Consider the following 24,469-nt stretch of genomic DNA (forward strand, 5'->3'; position numbering starts at 1 on the left):
TTTTCTTGAACATGCATATATTTTTGAGAGCTATAAAAACCATACAATAGGGTCATATATGCCAGGTATATTGCCATAGGTTATCCTTTGAAAGCAGTGTTAATACTTGTACATGTTTACAATCAAGTCAAAGTGAAAGCAAAACTGGCATATGCGAAGAGGCACCATCACTTATACTAGTCGCTGCTCCATTCCTCACACCGGGGTGGTGACTTATTAAGGTCTTCAGTCATTCTTGAGCGCTTGGCCACAGGCAGACCTTCAGCTGTCTGATAGCTCTGAGCAACCGAGTCCCTGCACAAACAACATAAGGAAACTAGCATTGCCATCCTTTCACACAAAGAACCAATTAGAAAGCTGTCTGCATGCTTACTCGTAGAGCAAGTGCATATGACATACTGTAGACATGTCCTAATGTATGCGCATATACAAAACGGATATCATTTGGGTGTGTCAATGTCTAGAGAAGACCGCAAATAATAATCGATCACAACCATAACAGAAAAACACTAAGAATGTGCATCACTAAAGCATGTGTTGCATAGCAAACCTTGCAACAAACTGATGGTTTTAATTAAAACATGTTCTGATCTACAACAAGGATCACTACAGAAGAGCATCTGAAGGCAACATACCGCTCTGCAAACAGAGATGCATCCATCAGAGGGGCTCCATCGCATGCATGTTTATCGTGCCCCCCAGCACCAGCATTTCCAGAGCCAGTTACCTCCGAAGACGCGAATTCCACAATCTTTTCCAGCACATTTGAATTTCCAGTAGCTGCCCTCCGTGTCGTTGCTATCTATTGCACATGCATATTCAAAGATGTCACCAGAAAAAAAAGTACAAACTAAAAGATATGCGACAGACAGTGTGAGTTTGAAACAGCTTTGTTCATACATAAACATCTCAACAAAGCACCATCTACAGCAAGCAAAGAAAAAAAAACTTTTTACGGGTTGTGTTTCAGTCCAACCGCAGGGGAGAAGACATACATCACCCTCGCAAGGCTCACCTAGGACTGCAGCCATCTAACAAAAAAATAGCCCACATTTAAATTTGAGATCCTCCTCAAGTAGCCAGTAATTTCTAGAGCAAACCTTTTATTTGAGCAGTAAGCTGCAATGTACCTCATGGATACATTGCGGGACAATCCCTCACTTCTCCTACAAAGCACGAAGGCCTGCAACAAACGAATTTCTGACCGGAAAACTCTGCTTATGATATATACAATGTCTCCTGACTTGCATAATCAGTATTCAGAGAAATAATACGTGCAGGTTTCCTCCATAACTTTTCACATTTCAACGTAACTCACAGAATGTAGCTTCCACGCCTTGTCTAATCAGTGCCATTTGAACACATCATTAGGACTTGACTTTGGCCTTTGTGTGATGTTTCATAAAAAATGATTATGGAAGAGGATTGTGTGATGTTCCATAATATAAAAGAGTCTCACAGTCATCTATACAACTCATCGACACCCTCATGGACCGGCCAGCCATTGGATGTAATCCAGTGGCTCGCCACACACCACCTTCAGTGCCCTATGCTTACAGCATGGACAGACTGGAAAGCATGAAAACCTGCCAAGCAGTAAAATATGACCTTATCAACAGTAAGTTAGCTTCTAATGGCTTGAAAAGGTTGGAATAGCAGTCCAGAAGCCATTCCTATCAGAAGAAAACAGAATTCCATTTCCATTCTTTGTGCCACGGATGACAAGTGGGTAGCCCTTTTGCCTCGTCTAGGTAAGAATCGTCCACGTTAGGTAAGTTCCACACAGACAGAGAAAGTAGCAAATCATCAGCTTCACAGACAATGTCATACCACTTCTATCGGAAAGTGCAGTACCTTAAACAGCTCGCTCCTTACTCCTGACAGTACCTGGTACCTCCACATCTGCTGTCCTTCCTCAGGAAGAAGGGGGCTCCTACCTCTGCCACTTACCATCCTTCCTGCTCAAAAGACAGGACCTTTGGATACTCTGTAGCAATGTTTAATCTCTGGAACACAAAGCCTTAACACCAAGGTAGATAGATATGTTAAATACTATACGGAAAGTATGAAAAGAAATGTTGTATGGTACAGAACAACAACTTTGAACCATGCAATACGTTTAAGGACTGAACAAGATTTATGTTTAACATGTATGTGTGTGTATCTTTGTGACTACGTCTGTGTGTAATGCACGTTTTCTGTCACACTTCCATAGCATGCAAACTTTGAATTTAGAAGTCACAAGTTTCTTGCAACATTTAGGAGTCAAATAATTGAAGAAAAAACAACAAGTTCGTTAATATTGGATGACCAGTGCAATAAAATAGAATTTACGTCTTGATCGATAAATTCAAGAAATTTATGCAACCTTGAAGCAACACAGAGACCCTCATTCTTTCAAGCATATTCCATAAACTAAAGTAACAAAACCTGTGCGCTGCGACAACAAACACATAGCACCAAAATAAGATTTGAGATGTCTTGACACTTTTTGATTGAAGTATTCCTGCTTCGGAAAAGTACTACCATGGTGGCATACCCTGGTATGTGCAGCTCAAAAGATTCCCTCCTAAACTTAAATGCAGGCAACTTGTTGCTATCCATGGTCACCTAGAGTCCCAAAATACCTCTTAAAATGGCTGTAATATAAAGCACAAGACTTGAACAGCACAGACGTCAAATACCTTCTCTTTAATCTCCTGAAGTTGCTCAAGAAATAGCTCCTCCTGCCATAGAAAAACAAAAAGAAATCTAGTGCGCATCACGTCGATAAACTGTGCATGACATGAGCCAAATAGATAAAAAGTAGTGTTCGTCGACTAGGACAGCCTGCTTGCCTTCTTAGCACGGATTCGTCCTAAGCTGTCATGGATTTGTTGCTCCAAACGGATAAGGTCTCGCGACGACAGCCGTTCCAAATCGTCACCAATCAAGATACTGAAAGGGCAAAGCTTTGTCAAAACATGCCATTGATAAGCTTTGCCAATGGCTACGATTACTTGAAGCTTATCAATCTTAGATCTACCTCTGTAAACTTTTGAGCTTCTCCGTGAATTGGGTCACCCTGTCCGCATCGCCATTGCCATCGCCGAGCTACATGGGCATGCACATTGATAATTATCACCAAAGTGAACATTATGAACAAGCAGAACGAAAAATTAAGAGGGCTGATTGTCAAGTACTGACATTAGAGCAGCCGGCGCTGTTGTTTTTGGGAGATTCGGAGGGGTCACAACTCTTCATGTAGCGCTCCATAACGCTTTGCATGCTGCCACACGCACACAAACAAAACCCTCCAACAAAACTGCATTGCAGGACTCGTTTCTCTCGCCTTGCAGCTGCCGAGAGCTGAATCAAATGTATAGGCTACAACTTCAAACGTTTTAACCCCTCTCTCTCTCTCTCAAACCCTACTGAAACACTGCTGACGGATGTGCCCGCCAATGAGGTGCGGTGGAAAGCTTCAGATGGTCTGGCGAGGGAAAAATCAAGGGAAATTTACCAAACTACCCCTCTAATTTGTGGAAATTCCCAAAATTCCTTTGTATATATTTTGGTTGAATTGTTTTCAAGATTTTTTAATCTTTATTCCTTTTCGACAATTGATATCCGTTTTTAAGTGCTTAGCACTAGTCTTGTAAAAAATCCACCACTTTTGTGGCTTTTTGAGACTTTTATAAAAAAATTCTCAACATTATGTTAGCTATCTACATAATGTTTCAGGGAATCATGACCAACACTCAAAATGAGTTGATAAAAAATAGTGAAGAGCTAAATGAAGGTCTAAAGGTGTCTTTTCATTGCCATCTTCTACAACTAATTTGTGCGGAAGAACAAATTTCTTATATTTTCTTTTGAAAGTAAATCAAATTATTGTTAAGGAGGCCCAAACTTCTTTAAAAAATCCCTCGATAGACATGCGATAGATGTACCAAGCTTTTTTAACCCATATTTAAGAATGCCAACATTTTTTACTTCTCCAAGTTAAGCAGCGAAGTGTAGTTTTACGTAAAATTTACTCGTTTTAGAAAAGTAAATTTTTTTATTTTTAAGATTTTTATGTAAACTGTGTATTTAGAAACCTTTTTCATATCTTAAACCCATAATTAAGAAGTTTCATGAAATTTTGACGTCATATACAAAAGTTATGTTTCATTTACTAGAATCCTGATGTGAGCCATTTTTGTGGCTTCGATCAATTATGTGGCTCATTACAAGTCTAGTGTTAAGACACAAATATGTCTAAAAACAATGAAGCAATTCATCTCCAAAGCCTACATAACCAACTCAAATTCTGATTAGTCTTCTTATGAAAAGCTATAACTTCCTTTTATCTTTGGAGAAATTTTATCTCACAACCACGGGTATTTTGGGAATTTTGGAATATTTGAAGGACATTTTTAAGGGTATTTTGGGAATTTCTTAAATTTGAGAGGTATTTTGGGAATTTCCACAAACTAGAGGGGTATTTTAAAAATTTCCCAAAAATCAATTACGTTTTGCGAGATGGGTGGGGTGGACATTTGCGATTTCACTAATTTGGTTCAAGATGCATCCGCAAGTTTGGCCATTGGGATCAAGAAAACTCACACTGGTTAGAGCACATGCCTCATAAAAGAGGTGGTCCGCCTTTAAGTACCCTCCTTTCTTCCAGCCCCTAATTTGGGTCAAGATCTATCCAACGAGCCTCTCGTCTTACATCCAGCTATGCATGGGCATTTAAGACCATCTAGGATTTACACGCTCGAGGGACGACTAAAAGAGCACTATAATAAATGAAGCCCAAGCCGTTGAATCACACGCGGTGGTAATTTACATGCATATATGTCTTACATTATTGTGTGTAACTTTAGTTTATGGGCTTATGTTTTTCCCTAGAGGTTAGGTAGTTCAATGCGGGCACAAAGTTTAAGTACAACCATCTCAAGCCAAGGTTGGACGGTCCAACTTTGGGGATGCACTCAAGCACCTAAATTTTTCGACGGTTGTTATCATGTACTGCAAATGTCTGGAAACCAGTGGTGGGCTAGTCTTAAGTGGCCATGCATCTCCTGAGAACTTAAAAGAATTGGTCCATTCTCCTCTTCTTATTGACATTGTAGAGGTCAAATTGTTAAAATCTCACTAAGTACTACTTCTTGTAATCGACAACCTAGGGCCTTGAGTCTCTTGTTAATGGAAGGCTCTCTATCCACTAAATTGTGAGTTTGTCTTGTGTGGCCATAAGTGGATAGTAAATCTCTGACGAACTCTGGTAATCTATCATTGCTGCCCTCCCCGTTGTGTAGTCTCTCTAAGGAAGCAATTCTCTTAAAGGCGCTAAACATCTAGTGGGATTTGGGAATAGTCCCAATCTACATTGGTCTACACACTCTAGGAGCTAACCTAAAGAGAGCATTGCTTCTTAAATAGAAACAAATCTCTCTCTTTGATAGCGGTGAGGGCCGCTTTTTAGTCCATGTCATCATCTTTTGGAACAATTTGATTACAAGAAGCAACGTGGTTGGAAGCTACCGGAAGAAACTAGAAGTTCCTGGTAGGAAACTGTTGAAGAGTCATTTTTATTTTTATTTTTTATTTTTTATTTTGGGAGGGGGGGGGGGGGGGGGGGGGGTTCCGTGCACAAACAACCGCTCGAAGGATCAAAGTTTCACAGAAAACCTCTCACAAGAACAGGGCATCTTGCCATGGGACAAATGGTCAAGCAGTTGCATTATTGTCAAGCCCTAGCGGAGCCGAGAGCATCTTCTTTTCCCAAGAGTCTTCTTTCCTATGGGGCTCCACCCTTATTAAAATATTATTAATGCATATACTTTTTTAATGGGGTGGCCATTATATCACAAAAGTCGCCAACAAGGAGGAGGAGGGACCTCTTCACCGCCACCTCCCTAAGCTCTCTCTCTCTCTCTCTCTCTCTCTCTCCCCTTGGCCAACAAGAGAATTGTTCTCTCTTTCTTTCACACACACACACACACCCCTACACACACTGAGGGTGGTTTCAGACTAGGCAGGAGCAGCACACAGACGCTTGCAGGCAACCAATCGCAAGGGCGCACGTCGGATGGGGTGTTCAGATAGTGCGGCGGAACCAGTCAAAAAGGCGTGCTAGCTCATGGAAGCCATTCAGGGTGTTTCTTCCAACCCCCCCCTCCCCCCCCCTCCCGCCCAAAGGACTTCCACCCTCCACGTGGGCTGCCGTGTCAAAGGCTCACCCTCATGAACGTTACGAACGTTAAGCCATTACTAGAATAAACTTTCATTACCCCCTGGGCCCTCTTTCACTAAGGTTTATGAAAATTACCAAAATACCCTTTTATTATTAAAAACAAATTGGAGAAATTTACTTTCACAGCCGAAGGAAATTTTAGAAAATTTGAAGGGCATTTTGGCAATTTGATACACCATAGACGGTATTTTTGGAATTTTTGAAATTAGAGGGCTATTTTGGGAATTTTCACAAATCAAAGGGATATTTTGGTAATTTTCCCGAGGTTTATTGGTACACTTGATAAATATTTTTTCCTTTTACTATTTGTTCCGCCGCCGCCCAATGTTCACAATAGACGGCGAAAAAAAATCGAGTCATTTTTTGTTCCACCCTCTATGTGAACAAATGGGTGGCGGAAGTATGCATTTTATAACTCTTCCACCCGGAAAAGCACTTTTTGGAGTGTTTCTTCCACCTCCCAAATGTGAACCCAGCCTGAGTATATAGACACAATCTCTCCTCTCACCCTCATGCCATTCCCCTCACTCTCTCTCCCTCATAGCAGAATCTCTCTCTCTCTCTCTCTCTCTCTCTCTCTCTCTCTCTCTCTCTCTCTCTCTCTCTCTCTCTCTCCGACAGGTCATGAATAGCCTTCTCTCTTTACTCGACACACACATACACACCCTCCCCCCCCTCCCCCTCACTCCCTTCTCTCTCTCTCTCTCTCTCTCTCTCTCTCTCTCTCTCTCTCTCTCTCTTCGATAGGTCATGAATAGCCTTCTCTCTTTACCCGAGACACACACATACTCTCTCTCTCTCTCTCTCTCTCTCTCTCTCTCTCTCTCTCTCTCTCTTCGACAGGTCATGAATAGCCTTCTCTCTTTACCCGAGACACACACATACTCTCTCTCTCTCTCTCTCTCTCTCTCTCTCTCTCTCTCTCCCCGAGACACACACATACTCTCTCTCTCTCTCTCTCTCTCTCTCTCTCTCTCTCTCTCTCTCTCTCTCTCTCTCTCTCTCTCTCTCTCTCTCTGTGTGCAGAGTAGGTCTCTCTCTCCTTCAGCTTATACACACACACACCATGCACACTAGCAGATCACCCCCACACGCGTACTTCATTACTCTCATTATCTTTCCCTCTCTCTCAAGCTCATTCACTCACTCTCTCTCTCTCTCTCTCTCTCTCTCTCTCTCTCTCTCTCTCTCTCTCTCTCTCTCTCTCTTTTTTCACTCTGCCTCGGATCAACCCGAAAATACCTCCCACACCCCTACACACATGCACACATAATGATGCAAACACACACACACTTTTACACGTGCACACAACGGCGAAGAGCGACCAAAATCACAGCGACAACAAAGGGTAACGATATCAACCATGGGCTCACGACAATGATCCCGCATGGCACGACGGCGTCAAAAAATAGGTGACATCTCTGTTGGAGAAGAGCGAGCATGTAGAGGTGGATCATATACTCATTTAATATACATATCGATCATTGTTTCGTATATCCATAAACCTTTCAAATTTCCAAAAAACATATTATTTTTGGCATATATACTGAGTGTCTTTTATCTTTAACTCAAAAAAAACCCTTTCAAGCATGTAATTTGACATACATTCATACATTCCAATCCAAACATCATCCTCTTTAATCCACCAATTAGGTCTTGTCCACACCAATTAGGTCTTCTAGACAAACATAAAACCCTAATCTCTTTGAGTTTGTTTCACATAATTAGGAGATTTCAGAGATCATTTGAAGAGCCTTCTAAGAAATTCTCTCTCTAGAAAAATTTCTTAAAATGCACTTACACTTATTCCAAAAGGACAACTAAACACTCTGAAAAGTGAACCTAGCTTTTCGACCATATTTAAAAACAGTCAACTTTTCCTTAAATGCGAGTATCCTTTTCATGAGGTGCGTGCCGTTCATTTAATATGTCTTTCGTCATCATTGAAATGAAAAATAAAATCACAAAACTATTAACTAGTGTTATATTTTTAAGTTTTTGACACCACCAATGCATCCAAAACACCAAAAAAACCTAAAAAATGAATGTCTACTTGCCCTATTCTTATACCCAAAGAGAGAGAAGACAAAAACCGTGCAAATGATGTAGCACAATATTCACTCTCTAAACCAGCACACCCTCTAACATGTGTCAACCTCAAAACTCATCCAAATCAACAACACCATCAAATGTATATCTTCATCATTTATTTCCTTATCTTCATAAAATTCCAAGCTTTCATCTTCAACTTGCATGTCGCTTCTTGAAGAGTTTCACTCTTTTTTCAGCAATAGATATCTTCATTTTTGTACCATCTAGCATGCATAACACATAAGGAGCGTTGTCATAAATATGTTTTGAGAATATAAGAATCAAACCACCACTTAAACCATCTTCCCAAAAGCTATCATCAAGATTGTTGTCAAGGATTCTTCAACAATATAAGGATACTCTTGTTCACTTTTACCCTCGAGGCGTTCACTCAATGTAAAACCATTATATCGCGTGAGTTCGAGTATTATAAAAATCCCTTATCTGTGATTTTTTCATGATTATAACACACCCTTTTTCTATACAATCTTTTTTTTTTAAAATGAACTTCCTTAAATGATACCCCTCTATATAGGTAAAAATGTGACAATACTGGAATTTAAAAATATCCTTCTATTGAACTTACGAAATAGATACAATATTATAGTTGACTTATAGGTGACCCCCAAGATTTTACCCATTTCCCTTCGAGTTATATGCAATAGTGAGAGCCAGCTTAATACCCATTTGAGAAAAGGAATCCCTGACTCAATACCCATTCCAGCAAAGAAATCATTGGTCTCATTAGCATCCACTTCACCTTTCAACAGTAATTTTTCCAATGCATCCATAGCTGCATATATCATCCTCAAGCAAAAATTTAGATACTTGACTTGTAGTCTTGATTCTTAAAGCCCTTCCTCCAACCTAGTTAGGAAAATCTTCCCTTGTAAGCACAATATACTACATCTGACCTAGATCTCAAGCATACTAACTAGACCCACAACCCATTTAAAATGCATAGCCAAAGGATATAGAGGACGCAAACCATCAAGGTGCTTTATGTTCGAATAAAAATGTCGTACAAGTTTCCACAAACTAAACCATATCTTCATGCATCTCCTTCTCTCAATCACGATCCTTGATTGTTGCAGAAGTAGTCCAAACTCTTTTATTTCCAACAAGCTTTCATGAAACTCCTTGATAAATTGTAATTTCACATACTACTGTCTAAGGAGTCCCTCTCCTCTGCTTCAAGTGCTTCCCTAAATGTCCATCCTATAGAAAAAAACCATAAGCCTTCTTTCGTATCATGTTACATTCTTGGTCGCTCCATTCTTCCTTCTTTGTTAATGTATTCAAATATCAACGAGTTAACAATTAATCTTCATTATACATTTCTTTAGAGAAAGTCAGAAGAGCATAAACCATCTTTCTACAATTTGTATATAGCTGTGAGAAGGTAAAAAACTTCAAACCTACATCTTCGTTCTCAATTATCATATCCTCTTCCTCTTCAAACCTGAGCATGTATGGATAACAAATCAACAATTGGATTATCTATTCCTGCAATGTGGTGAAATCCAAGACAGAGAGACTTAATGTAATCAATCCAGCATAACATGGCAATATTTGGTGTTGAACAACTCATTTTAATTCCAAAAATATGTAAGCAATCCGTCTCTACTACCATTGTAACACCCATAAAAAAAAGACGATTACAACACCCTTAAGTTCTTTCTTAACTTGTAAATATGCTCTTTATCGAGAACTAATACTTTAGCACCAAATCTTATAGCATACATACTTTCATCCTTATCGTCTTGTCCAATTGTCCATCCAATTCATATGGGCCTAGTATCGATGGTCACAATAATCAATCTTTCTCACTTATAATCGACTTTTCTCAATATCAAAGCACATTGTCACATCTTGTATGCACTCCTTTCCGTATAAACCTTTTTCATTTTCAAAGCTATTCATATAGTACTTCTGCAACATAAGCAAAATGAGTTAAACCAAATTAAGTAGAAAACACATGCACCTCAAAAACTTCGAACTTCTGTAGAGCTAAAATGCATGATTCCTTCATCCTTTGGATATCTTCAGCTTTAATTGAACTTGGTCTTCTATTAAACGGTCCACACAAGTGGCCCATAATCAAAACTTCTTTAACTCCTAACCTGGACTTTTGCCTTGAAAATGTAAAGTTAACCTCTTCAAGCCTGGATAAAATCTTATCACAGTTAGCAATATGGTTGATAAAAAAAATTTGCACCTCCTCTGGTCCCTTGCCATACCCTTTTTACTCCTTATTGACACATCATCAATAAAAGGCATCGTGGTCTGAGGAATGAAACCCACCTTAACACCTTATTCATACCATTCATTACATGTGCAACCAAGTCGGTGGCCCCTTGTGGTAAAGTACTCACATTTGAAAAAATTTGGACTCTGAAAGGGACCCTATAAGGAGGTTTGACTTTGCCTCTCTTGTCCAAAGTGGGCAATCCGATGAAGTACATAAACGCTTTGTCAAAAACCCTATCAACGAACATATCATTGGAAAGATCTTAGAAAGTAGATTGTAAATCCCCAAACTCCGACAAATTTGAAGTTGGTTTGTAGAAGTTATGACCTCCCCACTTAAGCTGAAATGTGGGGAGAGATTCCGTTTATAAGATGGAGTTGTCACATGAAAGAATGGAATCTTCTAAAAGATAAGGAATCTAATGGCATGCTATATACCAATGGATAGATCTCGATGAGTACATTCTAAATCCGAAAGGTACGACAAGTTTTAATTTCACTTGTAAAAAATTTACCGTGTGGTCGTTTTAGACAAGAGAGAGAAAGTCAAAAGTCCTTATAGAGCCCCTTTGAGAGTCCAAATTTTCCTTAATGTTCTTACGAATCCCAACGGTTTACGCATAGTAGTTAAATCCCTTATTTCCATGGCTAATTTAAACTCATCATATCTCGATTAATCTCTCTCATAGAGTAGATGTCTCTCCTTGCAAAAGCCTTTGAATCATCCACAATACAATCAATTCTCACATTCCTGATCTTCTGTTTACCAATATATATCTTGAATAAATTTCAAAGTATCATTCGTTTTAGAAACTATAAACCACCTAATTGAATAGAAACACAAAAAGCTTTCAGAATTCCCATCCAAATATTTTCATAAGCAAATCAATCAACTTTGGAAGATAAGTATTTTGAGTTAGTATAGGTCGTATATTCCAAAACATATACATAACAATGAAAATAATCATTGATGCTACAATGTTAGAACCTACACATCCAATCCAACCTAGTCAAACGAAAGCCTTCCTACATCTTTGTAGCACTTTATCTCCTCTTGTGATTAAAAATCCTCATCTCCAATCTTCAACTCTTGAAGTCATATACAACTCTCTTCAAAAGAATCTTTCCACTTGACCAAACACTTTGTATATTGCATGCCTGGTCTCTTTTCTCGATTGGTAAGTTTGTGTCCTATCTTCCTTGAATCTTTGACAGTAGGCTATTGAAAAGCCTTCTCCATAATCTCGTCGTCCTTTGGTAGAGGTACTACTACAAGTTTGACTTTCTTTGCTACCATTTTTGAATGTTGTATTAGCATGTACATTACCTCCATCTCCGAAATGTTCTTTAAATTGCAAAAGAACTTCGCACATCTCTCTTTGGGCATTACACAAATACTTCAAGTTCTTTCCTTGTATTGGTAGAGGAAACTTCTTCAAAAATTCATGAGATAACACTTGAATCCAACACTTCACACCCTTGAAAATCTCTTCAAACATTGCACACAATTTTTTCCCTATTTCCATAAACCATTAAATTTTATGTAAGATACGAAACCTTTAGAAGTTAATCCAAAAATCTTGAAGAAAAATCCAAATTGACCATCAACAATCAGCAAGAGCTTTTTCTTATAAGTATCATCATGGTCTTGCTTTATAATAGACCTCAAAAATTCCTATATATTTGTCTACTCTTTAAAATCCTTTGATAATCTTGGTAAAGATTGATCCCATAGTGACAACCCGAAACGAAAACGATAAAAACAAAAACAAAAAAACTATAGTTTCGGAGTTTCGACCTCAGTCAAAATGGTTAAGAAACGAGGTTTTCTTATTTATTAAAAAAACCAATATAATACGTAAAACAAGAAGCCTAGAAAGATAAGTCATTGCTCATAATTTCATATTCGACAAAACTTCTAAATTTATATGACAAAAACTCAAAACCTTCAACCTACGAGTTACAAGAACCCTATTGTCATGCATCTCCCCACTATGCAAAATGAGTTGGTAGGCACTACAAAGGACTCGACCAGGCACCTCCCAGTACTCCAAAAAGAAACTCAAAGTCAAACCATCGTCCCGTGGGCAACTACCCCTCTTGAGTGCCCCGAGGACCTCCTGTAGATCCTCAGTCTGGAGCAAACGCTCAAGCCCTTCCCTTTTCCCTTCAAATTGACCCTTAAAAAAAATAAGGTTCAAAAAGTTTCTTCCGATCTCAAACAGTGAGGAAACGGCGTTTACATTTCAAGCCCTCGAAACGCAATTGCTTGTTACTATGGTTGATCCCAAGACTATTCGTGTTCCTTGTAGGGTTTACACCCAAAGTTAAAAATTAAACACCTCTTACCATCTCTGCTTCGAATTCTAGCATAAGAAGATCCATCAGTGAAAATCTCTGCCTCCATTTGCACCACCTTAATAAAAGGTTTTCCCAAAATGAGAGGACACGCCTCTTTAGGTCGCTTAATTACTTCCTCCTTAAATAGTATCAGTGCTTGTACTTTCTACAATCAATTTATCCACCTATTTGTGTCTTTTAGCATCATTTGCCAATTATAAAGGCCTAAAGAGATGGCCACCCAATGTGAAACATGTAACCAGCACCAACAACAACCGACACGACCCCGTCGACATACAACAACCAACTATTACCCTCATAAAGCGCCCATGCGTGTGGTCGCCACTAGCAACCAAACACTGTTTCCAGCCATAGCTACCCATGACGAAGATCCCGAAAGGGAGGCCTCTTCCTTTTGATACCATAAGACCATCTCCCTTGTTTCTTATATACCATCAGCCTACATTCTCATATTTTGCATATGGGTTAAAGGGAGTGCCACATGGCAGCTTATGGATGCCCCCCATTCCCCACCCCAACTTCACATATTTCCATTGTTTTAGCTTCTTTTTTGGATAAGGAGGGCTCCGAAAAACTTGCAACTCGGCGCCGGGATCACAAACACAAGAAAAATCCTACAAACTCTCCGTACGGGTTCCACATTTGACATACATATCAACCATAATTTTGCAATATCCATAAAATACCAAATTCCCACGAAAAATACCACTTTCGGCATAGATATAAACATCTTCCACCTTGAACTCAAACGAAACCCCGTCCAAGCATGTAATTTGGCATACATTCCAATCAAACCTAATCTTTCAGGCAAGCATCAAGATAGGCATCAAATCCCATAGTCTTTTTTAGCATTTTCATAGTGTGCACACGATGTGGCACCATGGTGTTAGGCCATCTTGGTGGGAAGCGGTTGTGCCGATGCCACCCAAGTCTCTCATATGTCTCTTTGTCTGAGCTCCTATCTCACCAATATCCTCCTCTCTCTTCGTCAAAGGGACTTCTGTGGTTCACTCAAATCATATTGAGTAGACAACCACCTTTCCATGTTTTGTTTTGTTTTAGGAGTCGGAGATGGGTACTTTGGACCATTTTCCTCGCACACTAAAAATGTGCAAGAAAAATGACCGAAACTTCAATTGCACCCAAGCTCCTAGGGCAGATGTTTTTGTCACTAGTTTCCCTTGGACTACGTGAGGCTTTCCCTTCCTCAAAAGGCCAAGATTATCTATTCTCTTAAGAGCAGTGCTCTTGAGAGACCCATCTCCCTGACTAGTACGACTACACCTTTCCATGGTGTAATCGTGCTCTTGTACCATACCCTCTGGTCAACTAACTTTGCCAATATTCTAGAGGCCTCATATGCTAATCTCGGGAGTCTAGGTAGTCCCATCTCTCTAATTTGATGAAGAAATGATACCAACTAGAATAGAGCCTTCGTTGTTCCAAATCATATGTGACGACTACAATATCTAGGGTTTCTCTAGTCTACTACTTGATAGTGTGGATAAACCGAGTGTCCAAACTAAACCTTTTACATTAGTGCCGGTGACACAAAGGTGTGAAAGAGCCCACACTTCATGCTTAACTCCTAAAAATGTGCTTGTTGACACATTCTTTCAAGCATGGCCGATAAACCCTATAGCAATGAGAACCTCCTTGCTCTCCTAACAAACGTGAATCCAACATATAAATAGGAATCAAACGCATCCACCTATGTATCGAAGTTGAGGTGGGAAAGATCATACACTTGGTTTTATCACGGTTCACTATGAGGCCTCAAAATGCACAAAAATTTACCATGCAAAAAAGTGGTGTTTTAATCCCTGATGTGTGTCATCGACATGTAACAACATGTGTACCTATGTACTGAAAACTCAACTCCAACTCGACCTTGACTCTGCATAGTCAACATCATCATCAATGTATAGTCCAAATAGGGTAGATGAGAGACGACAACCTTGTTCACACCAAGGCATCACACGTCCCAACACACAATGCTAGTACATTCCGATGTTAGTACAAGGCATGTGCAAGATCAAGTGTACCTACTTTTAGCAGTTGTGCAAACTTCAGCCACCTAAAAATAGGCCTTTTATGTTAGTCGAGCACTTAGTCTCCACACAAAACACATAGCCAAGAACACATTGATAAGTCTTGATTGTCAATTGATCGCTCAAAAAGAGCAGTGTAGTTGTCCTCATCTGACCGATCCCACCTTGCCGTGGTATTACATTCCTAATGAAGACTTGTATGAGAATTTGGTATTGCTCATATCTTGCAAAAGTTGTTTTCCTCAATAGTCAAGCACATGTACAGGAGCTTCTTGCCAAAGCTATCTTCCTCATCAGTCAAGCACATGTAGAGGAGCTTATACTTAATTACTAGTACTTTTTTTCAATGTGTGCAATAATTTTGTAATGATAATATCTTGTCGACTATACTTCCACTTCTCTACACAAGATCCAACAATCGTGTCAAACTTCCTCAAGTCTATGTTTCCACTTGACTAGCGCTTGATGACGTACCGTATACACCCAACTATCCTTATACATTTGCTTGCCTTCAAGCACGGAGAGTTCTCTTATTCCATTTGTATCCTAATGTACACTAGACTTGTCAGTGACTTAAAATTGATGCATGAAATCCAACTTATAGTACAAACCCAACAATCCTTATACATTTGGTTGCCTTTAAGCACGGAGATTTGGCTTATTTCATTTGTATTCCAATGTACATTGCACCTGGCAGTGACAAATTTGATGCATGAAATCCAACTTACAACCCTTGTTCCAAATAAATATATCATAAATAAGCCCCCCATTCGATGTCATGACTTGATAATGAAACAATCCCAATAATCATGCTATTGTTAGAAACTTGAACCTTGAGTATAGGAGAGATATCCTATATATCTTCATTCCTTTAACCACAATTTCCAAATGCAATCATTTCCATGTAGTAGGGGACACATATAGACTGTATAGAGACAAAGAATGTTATAAGAATCCAGAGCAATCCTCCTGTTCATCTAGTAGTCTTCCTGCATAGCCTACTCATATAGCAATCTTCGAATGTGTTACAAAGGGAATAACTCTTTGTAGTGGTATGCTTCTGAGGATACATAGATCATATCCCCCGTTGGATTGCTTTGTGCGAGTGTATGGTCGTTGTGTATCCTCAAGAACCTAAATGGCCCTTTTGGTCTAACCATCCTTCTCTTGTGATCGCCTGACCGGATGTACTATATAACTAGGCAATCCTTGCATCCTACAGATATCCTTCATGAATTTAGCCATGCTAGTTGGTATATCTAGTTATCATTTGACTCGAAACTTATTTGTCAGCTTTACAATCAACCATGCCGAGTCTTAACATCGTATAGTAGATTGTCTATAACCATAGTGATACCTCCACATTCCACTGGGATCTCTTGAAGGATATCAAAGTCCTCTTGCTTTAGCGCCTCTATCTTATGCTCATAGTATACTTAAAAAGATTAGAGAATATCAGCTACTAAAACAAACAATAAGCAAACACTTCTCATGCTTTACCTTAGTAATGGCAAATGTAAAACTTAAGAATTACTAAAACCAACCAAGCTAAAAACATTAAACCACACCACCATGTGAACACACATCACAACTAGGTTCAACAATTATTATTTTTTATTAACATGCAATAACCATCACTATACACATTGGTATACACGCCTGCATCCTAAGTTTCTTTTAAAAGCAATTACACAAGTAAATAGAGAAAGTAGATAAGAGAGTATATAGAATTTAGACTCTAGAGAGCCCAAAGCTTGAGAGACGAGAGAGAGAGAGAGGCTTGATAAAGATTAGATAGAGGGAGCTTGAAATTTGAGAGAGAAGAGGCTTGTCACTTGATAGAGAGTAGACTGAGGGCGCCTGAGAGAGAGGCTTGATTATTATTAAAGACTCCAGAGTAGATAGAGGGAGCATGAGAGCTTGCGGCCAAGGGCAAAGACCCAAGTGAGATTGTGAGTGAGGCTTAGGGCTTGCGCTAGAACATAAGACTCAAAAGTGTGAGCTTGAGGCTTGAGCATTGCATTGAGGAGACCTCCTTTTAAAGGCCTCCGAAACACCTTAAAGAGCCTCGAAACAAGGTGTAAAAGATCCCTAAAGCCCCCCAAAAACTAGTCGTTTTCTATTCGTTCGATTTTTAAAAAAACTGGGCATTGCACGTTCCCTTCCTATTTCTAACCGATTGTTGTTGCTACACCATTCCGAATGGCCATCCCTGTGACCCGTCAACAAAGGGGAATCCCATGTTGAGTTTAGGCATCTCAAGTGAACTGCCCAATGTGATCCCGCTATTTATTTTGGCTTTACTGAGGTGGGTATATATGTGACCCCTTGTCCCCATTGTACATTGTATCAGTTTGTTCATTGCCAAAGTTGGTTGGTTAAGGAGACTCTCTCTCTCTCTCTCTCTCTATCTATCTCTCTCTCTCTCTCTCTCTCTCTCTCTCTCTCTCTCTCTCTCTCTCTCTCTCTCTCTCTCTCTGTGTGTGTGTGTGTGTGTCTCTCTCTCTCTCTACGCTTTCGTATCGTCGACTTTGACGTGCTATTAGAGTTTAAGGCTCCGTGATCGTTGGGGAGGACTAGCACAAGAAGAAGAAGAAAAAACGATGAGGGGTGACTAGCGTTTAACAAAATACATAGAGAAGTGGCACTATTCGCATTTGTTAAGACGGCCTCAAGAATTGGCTTTTTGAAACGCTGCGAGCAGAAAGGCCAAGCCAAGTATGCAACGGCGCTTGGGTGTTTCTTGGGCTACCGTGCACACGTTCTGAAACGTTGTGGATGAGGGCAGTATTGGGACAGACCTTGCTACTCTGCACACATTTGGAAATGCACTACACGACACAGCGTGCCCTGGACAACCGACGGCCTACCCTTTTAGGTATAAAGCATTCTGAAATGTTGCGTTCAAAGGGGGCTCTAGCGACAAGCTTGTGTGCCGACGTAGACAAAAGGCGAACGCTTATGCTGAGATGTAGTTCTGAGGTGGCTACGATGGGCCGCCAAAGGAAGTGTATACAACAGCAAAGGTGCTTGATAGTTTGTTTTGAGTTTTTTTAATGCTATCAACTTAAGCCCTAGAAGTTTGTTCCCATGATTATCTCCAACGGCTATGAAGGACCAACACGAACCATTGGTGTCACAAATTGCTAACGTGTCAAGCCACTGAAGAGCGAAACTAACTTGCAGGTCCCGGCCAAGGGGCCTAAACCGTAAGAGGGAGCAGCAAAAGAAGTTTTACCAACTTGCAAAGTCTTGCCGAGTGGCCTTTTTTCCCAGGGAGTTCAACAATGTATATGTGACATGGCATGTGCATTCAACAGCAGGATTTTGATTTCTTGTAAATTTACAGAAACATGGGTACAAGAGGGGTGTAAGGGGTAGTTAAAATCCATTTTGGTGAACGCACGTGATATAGGAAATTTTAACTTAGTGAACACCCCGGGCCTATTTTTAAAGAAGAGTTCCCACCAACTGATGGGACCCCGTCCGATAGGGGCCAAGTGACATAAAGGCATTAAAAACAAGACCACACACACTCTCAATTCCTTGAAAGCAACTGATGCTGTGGCACAACTATACGAACAACCCGAAATTCACATTGACATGATGACATGGCAACAGTACCTATTTCTGCCTTTTGCGCTTATTACAGGTGCTGGTGTGGCAAGTGTACAGATTTCTGTAAATCACGTTGGCAATTTTTTGGGCTCAACGTTTTTGGGCCTGAAGCTTTTGAGTTTATAACTTTTCATGTTACTGCTTTTTATGGCCAAGGGCCTTTAAATATATGAGCCAAGGGCTCATTCTCTAGCATGCTTCCTGGAGAAGGTGCAGAGTCTGGAGTGCCGGCATTGTACTGAGTTGAAGCAATATAAAGAAATATCGAAAGGGGCTCCAGGGTTGGGGGAGAGAGCACAAGGTTAGGGGCCAGTGCTCTCTCAAGGTGAAACTCTGCCACTCCCCATCTTGTGTCATGCAACTCTTTCAGTTCAATTGTTATTTGAAGTGCATAAAGCTGTTCAATCTGTTCTTTTCTATTGGCGCGTGGTGCAATGGAAAGTGTATCAATCGATGCCCAGTTAGCAACCTATGCTCAACCGCAATTCTCAAGGAAGCCGTAGATTTGTTTGGCTCGAGATTGTGAAGCGAAAAGCAAATGGATGAGTTCACTAGAGGACAGAGGCAAAGGAAAGCTTGACAAGGACTGTAGTACTAGTACTCAATTAGCTGCCTCAGTATCCACGATGTGCCAGCCATTGTTATAAATATGACTCGACGCTTTGTTTGGCTCGGGAGTTTGAAACCAAAGAAAAAAACAGGAACTCACAAAGAGACAAAGGCAAAGGCAAGCTGGACAGAGATAACGGTGATAAATATTTGATAGAGGAGATCGGCATGGCCCACATGGTGGGGACCATAGTGGATCCAGCACCAGATTTCTAGTCAGAGAGCAGTTGCTCCCTAGCTTCAACCAGAGAGAGGCTTGTGAGTGGCAAAGAGAGGCATACAGTACTCCATATAATTAATTTGGACCCTAGTGTTGGAGTTCAAATTATCGGTGTTTGAACCCGTGGGTCAGAGTTCAAGGCATATGCATCTGGCAAGGAACCAATCAAACGTATCTTAAACACTATGGATGAGTGCACCAATCCATTGTTGTTGGTCGGATAATCGACTAGATGTGTTTCAAAGTTCATTGTCTCGTAAGTATTTAGGACACGATGTATTCACAATTCGCCTATGGGGATTCTAATTGGACGTAGTGTGGTCCCGAGGAGTCCACTACATAAAAATTGCACATATCACGTGCGAACAGAAGGTATTTAAATAATCTCTTACTTGTATATATTTGTATCCCTTATGTATGTATTTTTCAAAAAAAACCATTCCTTATGTATAAAAGTTCACTTTCTATATTAAAGAACCCTTTATGTATGTACATTTTTTTGTAAATATACCTAATTATAAATCCCTTATTTTGTTCGCATGTGCTATCTTTTCTAAAAGGCAATCGATGCTCAAGAATACATAAATCAAAATCATCTTCAAAAAGTCATATTCCATTCATTCATAAAGCCAAATTATGCCAGTTCATCCATAATTTTCCCTCTAATATTTGTTTTGAAACGAGTATCTCCTCATACCGCTGTATTTTCAATATGTCAGTCTTGCTTATTCTTGTGCCTTTTTGGGGCATCCTGCAAAGATATGTCCTTGTTCTCCACATTCAAAACACTTTTCCGCTTTGAAATATTCATCTCTCTATTCTTCTGTCAGTTGAGATCGTGTATCTCTCTTTCATTTGTTTCTGTTGTGACTTGTTGAAGGTTCATCTGGTGGGTAAGTCAAGTTACCCGAATGCATAGCGAATCCTCGCTTAGCATGTCCCATTGATTGTTGTATGGACTTTGACTTCTTCTCAAGATAGTAGTCTCAAATTTCTTTGGGAAGTCCACCGAAAAACCGCTCAATCTGCTCTTTAAAACTAATCTTCTTAAAGGATGAGACAAGTAGAAAAGTATCCCAAAATCTTTCACAATAGGTATCCAAAGATTCGGCCTTGACCATCCAAATATGATTCCAATCGATAATCACGTCCCGTTCATATTCTTGAGTGAGCCATGAAGAAATAAAGAGTTTCTTAAATTTCAATCACTTTGTTGGTGCTTCTTTTCTTAACAAGAGAGTGGACCACCATGTCTGTGCATTGCCTTTCAAAAAGAATGTTGCCTGTCCAATCTTGGAATGCCTCCAAAAAATGCTAAATCAAAATGCTAGATAAAGGCTACATCCTTGGGAGTATCTCAAATTCTTGAAAAGTAAACAAATTTTGCTACATGTCCGGCTTCTTTGAACTCCTTGGCCTTTTTGCCCTTGATTTGAGTCAGAAGAGGATGAGTTGTCTCAACTATCAAAAGAAGATGAGAACGCACTGGACAATCCTTCGAAGTGTACACACTTCTTCTGTTTTCTGGCATTCTCAAAAGAGGATTTTTGGCCAAAGTAACCAAGGAAGTCAATTCCCTTGTTACGTTTCTTCATTTGCTTCTCCTTTGACCCCAATAGTTGGTTGACTTGTTTTTCAACAACGTTTTTGAGTTCATCTTTAGTAAACATCCATGGAACAAGAGATTGCTTGAGGGCTGACTTGATTGGTGTATCAATGGCTTGTTGCCAATGCGTATGCACCTCGTCAATCGAGTGTCGAGTCCAAAATATTTTGCATATTGTGGATCCTTTGCAAACTTGAGCATCTGCTTTGAGCACTCATCAACCTATTGTTGAGGTTGCATCTCCATTAGTTAATACTGCGTACGCCGAGGTGGCCCATATTCGTGATCTACTAATCCATTTAAATTTTCCATACTGCCTCTTCTTTCAGAAGTATCAAGAGAGTTCGTCCGATTCTTGCGGGATTCATCGTTTGAATCCGTGTGTCGCAGTAAGAGAATCGGATTTCTCGGTAGCAGAGAAATCGGTCGTGCTCTGATACCTTTGTCACAAGCTTGGACACCCTAAGCAAAGAATCTGACACGGCACACGAGTAAATCACTTAAAATACTTCACAACTTTAAAAAACTTGAGTCGACACGGCCCGACATAGTTCCGTGCCCAAACATATTGGCCCCAAAACCTGGCGTCCCTTTCGGTATTTCTTTATTATATTAATGCTTTAGCAAAGTGCAACTCCCGAAGGGGTTCTCTACTCTCAGACTCTACGGGAAGCTCTGAAGAGTGAGCCCCTAGGATCCTTTTATTCTTACAAGGAATGCCAAAAGCAGAGCCCCAAAAGCTTATAAACCCAAAAGCAACTCGTCAAAAAGCTACCGCAAAAAGCATGAGCGCAATTTGCAAAATTCCGTACAATCTACTACGTCAGCACCCTATCAACGCGTTTTACGGACGTCCGTAGAGTCACGCGTTTCACGAGTGTCTGTACTGCCAGCCTGTCAGCACATTTCACGGACGTCCGTACTGCCAGTTTGTACAATTACTGCCACGTCATCATTGTGTGTCCGGGCAGTACTGCTAGGTTAGTGACAAGTTCCTCTTGTATCTTGTGTTAGTCTCACAATTGTATGTGCTACTCTTCTCTCTATCATTCTTGAATTTAGCATGGCAAGACCTCAAATGACATTCGTTCTCGTAAATAACCATCGCGGTTAATATTAAATGAGAAACCTATCTAGAAAACAAACAAAAATGGATAACTTTAATTAAAGATGACAAATTAACCATCGAACTCCTCAATCTATGCAATACACAACCATTGAAGGAGGTACATGTGGCACTAAGAACTTTTTGGCCACTGATTCTATATTTGTACACATCTTACTTCCGTGTGAGCAAGTCTCATACCAAAGATTGAGCCCTACATTCAAGCTTTAAGCCTCAAAGTAATATTATATTTGCAAAAAGTTTGCAACACTCGTATTCTATACTTCTCCTAGAAAATACCGTGCAATCCTTACTAGGCTTTATACGAGAGAACTTTGCACATGGAGCTAGTAGAACTTATCAGTTTCTACGATAATTGTCAATGCATTTTGCTTGGTCTTTTTGGAGACTTAGTGGCTTCTTTCAACAAGCATAATCACCGATGCACTAATATTTGAGAATATTACTTGACATAAAGGAGAAATTTTTTTTAAGAGACTTATGTAGAAAGATTCACCGTTATGACTTGTGACTGATGGGCTAGGAAGAATCCATCAATGCCTCTATATGTTTGTAGCATGTAAGCTCTAAAAGAATTGACATAAGGAACCTACGCAAATTAAGATATTTATTATCAAAACTTAGCAAAGCCTACAAGATCTTAAGTTCAAGCATATCTATGATGAACATAAATCTTTAAGATGAAAATTTGAAAAAAACCGTGTGATTTTAGCGAAACAATGATATTGTAAAAGCCACAATTTAGGGATAAACCTACTATGTAATTACCCTTCACTCTAAATACTAAATCCCTTTTTGTAAAAAAGTTAAGACTAGTATCATAGTTTTTTCCATATGGCTATCATGCGGCAATGGCTCGATCCATGAAAGGATGTTATTGAGATTTTAATACAAGCATGCATGATCTTAATTTCCAACTATGTAAATGAGCTTCTACAAAAATAAAATAACTTAAAGGAGATACACGGTATCACAATAAGCTTAAAGAATGTGACATATATAATCAAGAGAAGTGTCATACCATGAGAGTTTTTCAAACCTGTATGTGGCTACTTTATAAACAATGAATAGGATTAAGAAGTCTTGTTTTAGCGTAACTTCATCCAAACATGCTTGTATACAAGTATGAAAAGTTTTTTTGTCAAAACATTCGGTTATCCGAACAATAGTGAAATATAAAAGTTTAAGGAGAGCACATCGTGCTTAATATTCAAGTACTTTTCTTCTGCTCATAGTACCTAGTCAATGAATACAGTTAGTTCTTATCCATATGTCAAAAGCTTTGCAAAAAAAAGAAATTTTGCCACTTATGCCTTTCATGTCTCAATAAAAGTGTGCTAGTCGTAAGATATATAAAGACCATGGCTTGATTCCTATCTCATGTTAGTGATGTGAAGAACTAACTTGATGTTGGACCAAGACCCTAATATTCATAAGCTTGGATCTACAATGCACGCAACCCCCTCCCGCCAGGCCTTGTTCTAGGGCTTTCCAAAGCGGTACCTTCCAAGGGCACATCGGCCTTTAATTGATCTATGCCTAATATATCGAGGCCCATCTCTCGTGGTCGACCCATCCTGCAATTTGAGGGCGTTTCAAGTTTCCGAAACATTTCCCTCAGGCGGTGAGAAGAGGCGAAGGGCCTTCTTCAATTATGCTCATACAGACTCCAGCTTCTTCAGATTAAACACAGGAAAGGGACTTGGAAAGCAAAGGCCCTCAGGCCTTCCTCACATTAAGCACAGTAGTTTAATGGAGGCGGTGAGAAGAGGCGAAGGGCCTTCTTCAATTATGCTCACTCAGACTCTAGCTTCTTCACATTAAGCACAGGAGAGCGAAGGATAGCGAGAAGGCTGACCTGGGGTTGGCGAACTGAAAGAGCTTGCCCTTGCAGGAGAAGACGATGACGCCCACCTCCGCATCGCACAGCACCGACAAATCGTGTGCCTTCTTCAGCAGCCCGCCCCTCCGCTTCGAGAACGTCACCTGCCGTGTTGTTGCATTCTCGATCCGCTTGATCTTGATCTTCCTCCTCGCCATCGGGTACCTGCACAGCACCAGCACCACTGATGCACCCGTTAGTCATGAGCAGCACCAAGCAAGCCACCTCCCTCAAGCTTCCACAACGCAAAGCTCACAATGCTCAGAAGATGAAGGGGTAAACACTGCTGCAAACCTACGCCGACCCGGAAATGTGCAGCTCCCTCGCTCCGCCCCTGTCTAAGCTCCAGCTCTTGCGCGCACCACAAGATTTTTTGGCTTATTCGATTTGTTAAAGTGGGATGACACGTTTTTCGCGCAGCGCCCCACC

General features: G+C 40.1%; 1 protein-coding gene and 1 long non-coding RNA gene across 6 annotated transcripts; both read right to left on the minus strand.

Moving 5' to 3' along the window:
• On the minus strand, positions 1–24,469 carry LOC147461509 (MADS-box transcription factor 23-like). Of its 5 annotated transcripts, XM_086509046.1 has the most exons (11): positions 24,297–24,453; positions 24,017–24,205; positions 3,187–3,268; positions 3,026–3,093; positions 2,838–2,937; positions 2,685–2,726; positions 2,527–2,610; positions 1,951–1,976; positions 1,855–1,870; positions 636–802; positions 1–294 (listed from the first exon to the last, which is right to left on the minus strand). In XM_086509046.1, exons 2-11 carry the CDS (start codon positions 24,196–24,198, stop codon positions 177–179), a joined length of 885 nt encoding a protein of 294 aa, XP_086365172.1. In that variant the 5' UTR covers positions 24,199–24,205; positions 24,297–24,453; the 3' UTR covers positions 1–176. The 5 variants fall into 5 exon arrangements, with proteins under 5 accessions (XP_086365172.1, XP_086365170.1, XP_086365168.1 ...); XM_086509044.1 differs by lacking the exons at positions 1,855–1,870; positions 1,951–1,976; positions 2,527–2,610 and having other exon boundaries at positions 24,335–24,469; XM_086509042.1 differs by lacking the exons at positions 1,855–1,870; positions 1,951–1,976; positions 2,527–2,610 and having other exon boundaries at positions 24,297–24,452.
• LOC147461510 (uncharacterized) lies at positions 5,599–22,648 on the minus strand. The gene is made up of 2 exons (XR_015187600.1): positions 9,740–22,648; positions 5,599–9,535 (listed from the first exon to the last, which is right to left on the minus strand). It is a non-coding gene; the product is annotated as an uncharacterized LOC147461510 (long non-coding RNA).

Source organism: Adiantum capillus-veneris, chromosome 3, assembly GCF_014529385.1.
Source record: "Adiantum capillus-veneris isolate H3 chromosome 3, ASM1452938v2, whole genome shotgun sequence".
NCBI lineage: Eukaryota > Viridiplantae > Streptophyta > Polypodiopsida > Polypodiales > Pteridaceae > Adiantum > Adiantum capillus-veneris.

Coding starts and splice junctions, on each gene's coding strand:
- LOC147461509 (XM_086509046.1), bottom strand. CDS start 24,198: ATGGCGAGGAGGAAGATCAAGATCAAGCGGATCGAGAATGCAACAACA. Junction 2,727..2,837: donor GACGAATCCGTGCTAAGAAG/GCAAGCAGGCTG, acceptor TTTCTATGGCAG/GAGGAGCTATTTCTTGAGCA. Junction 295..635: donor GCATCTCTGTTTGCAGAGCG/GTATGTTGCCTT, acceptor TTGTTTGTGCAG/GGACTCGGTTGCTCAGAGCT.